The sequence below is a fragment of the Echiichthys vipera genome, assembly GCF_963691815.1.
Source record: "Echiichthys vipera genome assembly, chromosome: 2".
Taxonomy (NCBI): Eukaryota; Metazoa; Chordata; class Actinopteri; order Perciformes; family Trachinidae; genus Echiichthys; species Echiichthys vipera.
Genome location: NC_139827.1, coordinates 7,077,336 through 7,084,851, shown reverse-complemented (window position 1 = coordinate 7,084,851; position 7,516 = coordinate 7,077,336). Strand labels below are relative to the sequence as shown.

Sequence of the window (7,516 nt, the reverse complement as noted above, 5' to 3'; positions counted from 1 at the left end):
TCTCTGGACTGAAAATTATGACAACATAAGCTACAAACACATTCATAATCACCCACTCAGCTGATCATTGAGAATATGAACCAATCATTTCCTACATTCCTGTAAATATATCAGAATATTGGTTCCTTTACACGATATACTGAATCCTGACCTTTTCTTGGGCTGACTGGCGACATTTTGGTCACGGAGGATGTGTCTTCATGTTTACACTGTTCTGTTATTTGGGTCCACCTCCGTTAGATCAACCAGAATAAAAAATGAGCGATCGAGCAGAAGTGACCTCACCCTTCAACCAGTCATCAGTTACTAACCAAACTGAAGTGGACGGTTCGACTAACTGTGAATGGAACAACACCTCAGCCCACCCCGTCTTCATGATGGTCTACGTCCTCGTGTTCCTGGTGGGTTTCAACAATTCAGATCACTGTCTTCTTTTTATGTAGATAGACAGCTGGAGGTTGACAGGAAATGGGAGAGTGAGAGAGGGGCCGGGTCACTGCGGCGAGAGCTTTAAGTCTCTGTATATGGGGCACTGTCCTCTTTAACACTAGTGTCAGTCTGATCAGATGTTTTATGACTTTTTTAGGAGAAGAAACCTTTTCAGCAGCGAGTTTCCTGAGGAAATGACGCTCACAGTCACAATTGCACTTGTTAAACCAAACTGGTTTCATATCTCAACTGACATCACTGGCCCTTTGCATGCAGCCAGATGTCTGCAGAAAATATATTTAATGCAGCTATTTAACTAAGTATGAGTTAAAAGACACTCACCTCCACAAATAATACCATGGGGTTTGTTTTGGGGGGGGGGGGTGGTGTACCCATACAAGTGCGAAGAATAAGCCAAATGTACCCTTTTCTAACTGACTTATGTAAAGTTGCTATTAAATGTCATATTACTTTTATGCTTGTAGAAAATGATATTCTGTCCTCGCCAGGTGGGTCTCCTCCTCAACGGCTTCATCTTGAGGTTTTACTTCTGTTCCCAGAGGAAGGCGTCCAGCAGCATGATGATCTACCTGAAGAACTTGGCAGCCGCCGACTTCCTGCTCTGCCTCTGTCTCCCCATCCGCATCATCAGCTACGCCAGCAGCTCCGTTCCCATCTGCCTGGTCAACTGCAACGTTGGCGCCTCTGTCCTCTTCCTCAACATGTACGCCAGCATCATGTTCATGGGCTACATAGCCGCCAACAGGTAGGCCAGGCCAGTTTGGATCCCATGTTGCATAAAACAGAGTCTTGTTTTTCTTTTCAAAACAAAAAAAGAGAGTAGAAGAGTTGAAGAGAGTAGAAGAAAAGTGTTCTGATGAGTACTTGCAAGTATCTCTGCAAGAGGAACATGCAACTAGAACTTTAAACGGCAGGGCCTCCATATGTGTAATTGTTTCTACAAAAGTCCAACAATGACAAGACAACAAGTCCCCCCGAGACCATTTCAGAGAGGCACCATCGTTGCATCTGGAGCATTGCACTGCCCGACGATTGTGATTAATTTAAAGAAACAAGACAGAACGTTTTTCCCCCCTCATCCCAGAATATGTGTCGGGGAGCCTGACCTTACTCCAGCGCTGGAGTGAGACTCATCCCAAGTCAATCACCAACAGAAAACTGAAAAAAAGCAAAATGAACATTACATACAGAGTGATAAGAACTACATAAATGACAGAAAACTTCGATTTTTCAGTCTGCAACTGTTATTTATTGAAGTTTTCATGTCTGCCTCTTCTCTCCAGGTATCTGAAGGTTGTTCAACCTTTAGGAACTCACATCCTGCAGACGGTGTGGGCCGCTTACATCATCTCCGCGGTAACCTGGGTTGTTCTCCTGGCCACGGCGAGCACCTTTGTCATCCTGTCGTTCCACACCCAGGAACCTTTGACCTCCGTCCCAGTGAGGTGTGAAGTCTTGCACAGTGGCCAGCTCACGTTGCTCTTCAAGATCATTCACACCTGTTCCACTGTCATCTTCCTGATTGTCCTCGTCTCCCTGGTCTTCTTCTACTACAGCACCTCACGCAGGGTGTCGCTGGCGCAGCAGAGGCAGCCAGCCTCCTCCAGTTCCACAAAGCTTGCAAAGTCGCGCAGGAACATGTTATTGCTGGTCAGTGTCTTCTGCTTTTGCTTCGTGCCCTACCACCTGGTTCGCCTACCCAAAGCTTTCCTGTGGAGGTATTGTTCATGGTTAAAGGTTCTCCACTATGCAATGGAGGTGACCATCATAATTTCAGTTCTCAACGTCTGCTTGGACCCACTCATCTACTTCATCCTCTGCAAGAGGTTCAGGACCCAGCTAATGGGGCTTGTACACCGCCGCACGGTTACTCTCCGCCTCCGGTCATTTCAATGAGGGGCGGCAGCTGAAGGGAAGTGGATCACAGTGGTAAGGTTATAAAGCGCTTGCTGCATGTATGAATGTGCACAGATTTTGCTCCGCTGTCCAGAGTTCACCATGTTCCACCTCTGCTGGTAACCACTGGACAGCTGGAACTGCTTTTAAAGTGCTTTGGGTTTTTTTTGAGAAAAGCTCTTGAAGAGAGTAGGATGAGAGGGCGTAAGCCAGGGTGGATGCCAAGGCGGTTTCCAAGACAGTTGCCAGGGCGGATACCAGGGCTGTTACCAGGGCGATTGCCAGGGCAGTTGCTAGGTTGGTCACCAGGGTGGATGCCAGGGCGAATGCCAGGGTGGTTGCAAGGGTTGTTGCCAGGGTGGTCTTCAGGACGGATGCCAGGGCGGTCGCCAGGGCAGATACCAAGGTGGTCTTTAGGACGGATGCCAAGGCGAATACCAGGGTGGTTGCTAGGGCAGTTGCCAGGGTGGATGCCTAGGTGGTTGCCAGGGCGGATACCAGGGCTGTTGTCAGGGCGGTTGCCAGGGTAGTCGCCAGGGTGGTTGCCAGGGCGGATACCAGGGCTGTTGCCAGGGCGGTTGCCAGAGCGGTTGCCATGTAGCAGTATGAAACCAGCTTGAGGCTTATGACACATAATATAAACATTATAACTATAAATAATGTAAGGAAGATTTTAATAAAAATGAATATTGTAAAACAAACTAACTGCTCATCATGTTATTAACAAAATAGAAAAACTGATAATATAATAACTGCAAATAATTTTAGATTTAATATACATATATAAGTCCATTTTTATTTAAATGTAAAAAAACCTATAATGTAGGAATTCAAATGTTAAATGTCATGTTTGTTACATTGCGTGACTGATGTTACTTCCTAATTGTAATTTCTAACCACAATTGAAATGTTGTCTGGAACTGAAAATCTATATATAAACGTGAACAGGATGTTCAGCACCGCACGTCAGCATGCACATGCAGAGAGATGCTGCATTAATAACATCAACAGGAAGACTCGGCAAAGTTTTAGTTTTGCTAGTATTTGGCCATAAACCAAAGCACAGGACAATATGAAGTTGACCTGATGGTGGCACAAGATAAAAGGAGATCCAAGTTATTAGAAATAATCCTGTGGGGAACATAAACGACTGTAACTCCATCACAATCCGTCCAATCCAGCTGTTAGGTTGCAACTAACACCCTTTCAAAATAAGACTTCCGGGCCCAGGCTGGTCCATATTTCTTAATGCCACGGTGTGTTTTTTGAACAGATCAGAGTTTAAAAAACAAACAAGAACTTTATTGTCATTTTACCTCTTTCCTGTCGATGAAAAGGCGTCTCACTGAAGAAAGAAGGATGATGGTAATTGTTAAAGTTTGGTGGTTGTTGTCTGTTCGGTCGTCTATGGTTTTGTTCGACGGAGCGTTGGACCCGGAAATAGTATTTTGAAAGGGTGTTACGTCAGACTTAACACCCTCGTACCTTTTGAGACATTTCCCAGCTGTGGCTTGGTGGAAGAGTGGGTCGTCCTCTGTTCGAGAGATTGGCGGTTAGATCCCCATCTTCCTCCGGTCCACATGTCGAAGTGTCCTTGGGCAAGACACTGAACCCCAAATTGCCCCCCGTGCTGCACATGGGTGTGTAAATGTGGTGTGAATGGTTAGATCAGATTAGATAGTATGTAGATGTCCACTGCCATCAGTGTGAATGTCTGTGAGAATGGGTGAATGTGACAAACACTGTGAAGCGCCTTGAGTAGTCAGATGACTAGAAAGGCGCTATATAAGTACAAGTCCATTTACCATTTACCTTAAAACCACTAATGTCAACCTCATGGTGGCGCTATTTTACTCTGATGTCACACACCTAGACACAGAAGACGGAAAAGCAGCTTGACTTTAACGGCACAGCTTATTGATGGCTGCTCTTAAACACAGAGAGTCAAATCAAACCCAGAGCCTTCTGAATGATGACCCAAGAAAAGGGCAACGGCGGTCAATCTTTCTCCCGTTCTCATACATTTCTCTCCCTCTTTTTCTTTTTATCTCAATATCTCTGTCAGGTGGTGCATTGGTGTAGGGGAAGAGAGAGAGAGAGAGAGAGAGAGAGAGAGAGAGAGAGAGAGAGAGAGAGAGAGAGAGACAGAGAGAGGGGGGTGTATCTGCTGATTTTCTGCTAGGTTTTGTTCCTGTCGACATATAATCCATGTTAATAAAGGGCTTTTGAAGTCATCACGATGTAGCTAGAGGGAAAAAAGGAGCGGCAGGCAGAAAATAGGTGTCCGTGTGTGAGAGACAGCTTTGAACAGAGTGTATGCTGATACGTTATGTGGACACCTGATCATATGGGATTATTTCACATCTCTGAACCCTACAGTGAAATTCTGCTAGCAAAGCCTGCACTCTTCTAGGTTTGATTTCCACAACATTTTAGAGTTAATACAATAGATAATTTAAAGGGGACATGAAAAACCAGCCCGTTCTTATTCCCAGGGCGTCAAATACCGTCATTTTGTCATGGCCCTCTGTATTTGACACGTCGGTACCACGCGCACTGGACTTCGACTGTACAAGTGCTGCGGGATTAAGAACACCAAACTCTGTGTAAGGAGGCAGACCCCGGACGTAAGTAACATTACGAACACTGGTAGGAATAAGAGGCATCTAGCAGTGAGGTTGCAGATTACATAAAATCAGTGGTAAAATAAGGGCTCAGAGCTTTTACTTAGGTTAAAGTGGTAATACCACAATATAGAAATACTCGTTTACATTAATATATCAATTATTTTATAATATAATGTTCTGAAACGGGCCATTTTGCATAATGAGCACTTTTTGTACATGTAGGATTTGCTCTCGGGCTCCCCCTATAGCTAGGAAACAGTATTTTCCTCGACTACTGACGTTAACGTTGTCATGGTTACATGATCAGGGGATGTGCATTTGTTGACAAGCCAAGGATACAAGCGATGCAGTCTGTCCCAGCCAGAAGTACCAGAGTGTGGAACGTCTTCATCCCAGGTAGAGTGATTGGCCTATATCCCAGCATGTATGCATGTATGGTGACGTATGCCGTAAAGCAGTCGATTTTTTTTGTAGTTTTTCTCTGCACAGGTGTCGACCTGAACTCTGAAGTTGCATTGTGTCAGTGAAAGCGATACAGACTCAATCGGGATACGACAGATGTGTCATTAAACTAATTGCAAGTTGATGTACCATCACAAGGGTCTTGTAAATATATTATGAAGGTTGAAAAACTAATGGTGTTGCTTAACGTCCCCGTCTGCAACATTTGTGTGATCATATTCACTGAAGCTGACACTATGCTCCGATGGAACAACATAAATCATCCGGTCTTAGAAAAGAAGCCTGCCTCTACGTGCACGTAGAGCCTGTTTTTTGTTTTGCAAAAATGGACAGTGCCCGCATCGTCCTGTCCACTCAGCGCAGAGCTGCCTCTCAGGCACAGTTAGTGCACACGCCACAGATCCCCCCTTCCTGCTCACGCATGTAACAATATAACAGGTACACGCCTCAAGCTAGGCATATGCTTAATGACTGAGTAAGTAAGTAAGCCAGCCTACCTCCATGTAGCGTGTGCTCCATGCCGTTTACCTATGAGAGAAGACACGCGCACTGAAGAGCACTCGATTGGAGGGAGCGGAGGAGCTCGGTGGTAGTGGGGAGGGGCGTGAGAATAGTAAACATTCGAAATTTGTCAACTCGATCTGCCAGACTTGCCGACCGCAACTTTAACATTTTGAATTCAGGGCTTTTACTTGTAACAATGACTTTAGTGTTGCAGCAGGTAAAAGTGGTATTACTTTATAGACTTCTGTGTCTTTACTTTATTATTTACTTTGTATTTACTTTGTATTTACTTAATATACTTCTGTGTAGCTTAATCTATATCAATATATGCTTTTTAATTTATTGATAATATTTTGTATTAGTAATCTGTAAATGGAGTAAAAAGTTCAATACTTAAGTAAATATTAATAATTTAAGTCCATATAACTCAAAACGTCTCCCGTGTGCAAAGCGCGAAGGAGAACTATGGTGAATATCCTTCACTCTCACTTGAGACAGTGTTTGATTTGTCAATTCTACTGTAGAAGCATTTTTATTATAAACATTTATGAGCATGGGCGACATGGTTGTGTGGTGGTTAGCACTGTCGCCTCACAGCAAGGGGGTTCCTGGTTCGAATCTCGGCTGGGGCCCTTCTGTGTGGAATTTGCATGTTCTCCCCGTGTCTGCGTGGGTTTTCTCCAGGTTCTCCGGTGTCCTCCCACAGTCCAAAGACGTGCACGTGTTAGGTTAATTGATGACTCTAAATTGCCCGTAGGTATGAATGGTTGTCTGTCTCTGTTCGTCTCTATGTGCCCTGCGATAGACTGGCGTCCTGTCCAGGGTGTACCCCGCCTCCCACCTGATGTCAACTGGGATCGGCTCCAGCCCCCCCCCCCCACGACCCCGACAGGGACAAGCAGTTGAAGGTAAATGAATGAACATTTATAAACACTTGATCCTAACTGTCACCCCGTTTTGCCTAAACTTAACCTGTTATGTAACGGTAGTTTTGGGGCCACAACATGCGTCTAAATGTGTACTAGTGTGTGCTAGACTCCCGAATTAGCAGACTCAAGGTCAAAACGTGTCACACGGACCATATGTTCACTGTTTTTAGCTCTGCTTCTTCTGTGCCAACGACTGAGGGCTGAAAGGAGCCAACATGTGCTTTTTGTTTGCGTAGTTATGAATGAGCAGCTCTCTTTGTGAACACACGTATGAACACAGATAAGCACATAAGAACATGTTTATCAATGAAAGAATCAGCGGATCCCTAAGTGCTGCTCTTCTCTGCACCACTGGATGGCACTACTCCTCCTCCCTACGCTCTCCCTCCCTCCCTCCATCCATCCACTCCTTTCTTCTCTCGCCCTTTCGCTGCGTCTCCTCGTCTTGTGTAGGAGGAAGATTAAAATCACCAGAGAGCACAATGAGGATTACCAAATCGATATCGGAGACAATCTCTTTCTCCCATCTCTTTTACATGGTCTATCCCTCCATTTCCCTCCTCTCTGCCTCTGTCACTCACTGACTCTTTGTGGTTAATTTGTGTTTTCACCCTCTGCCCTTCAAGTAACTCATTGCTTCTGGGCAAA

The 7,516-nt window shown here is 45.0% G+C and overlaps 1 protein-coding gene across 1 annotated transcript; it reads left to right on the top strand.

The window, feature by feature from the left end:
• Positions 1 to 257: 257 nt before the first annotated feature.
• On the top strand, positions 258 to 2,346 carry LOC310963723 (P2Y purinoceptor 14-like; the record flags this gene model as incomplete). The annotated part of the gene is made up of 3 exons (XM_083936636.1): positions 258 to 401; positions 939 to 1,195; positions 1,734 to 2,346. 3 exons carry the CDS (start codon positions 258 to 260, stop codon positions 2,344 to 2,346), a joined length of 1,014 nt encoding a protein of 337 aa, XP_083792762.1.
• Positions 2,347 to 7,516: the final 5,170 nt, after the last annotated feature.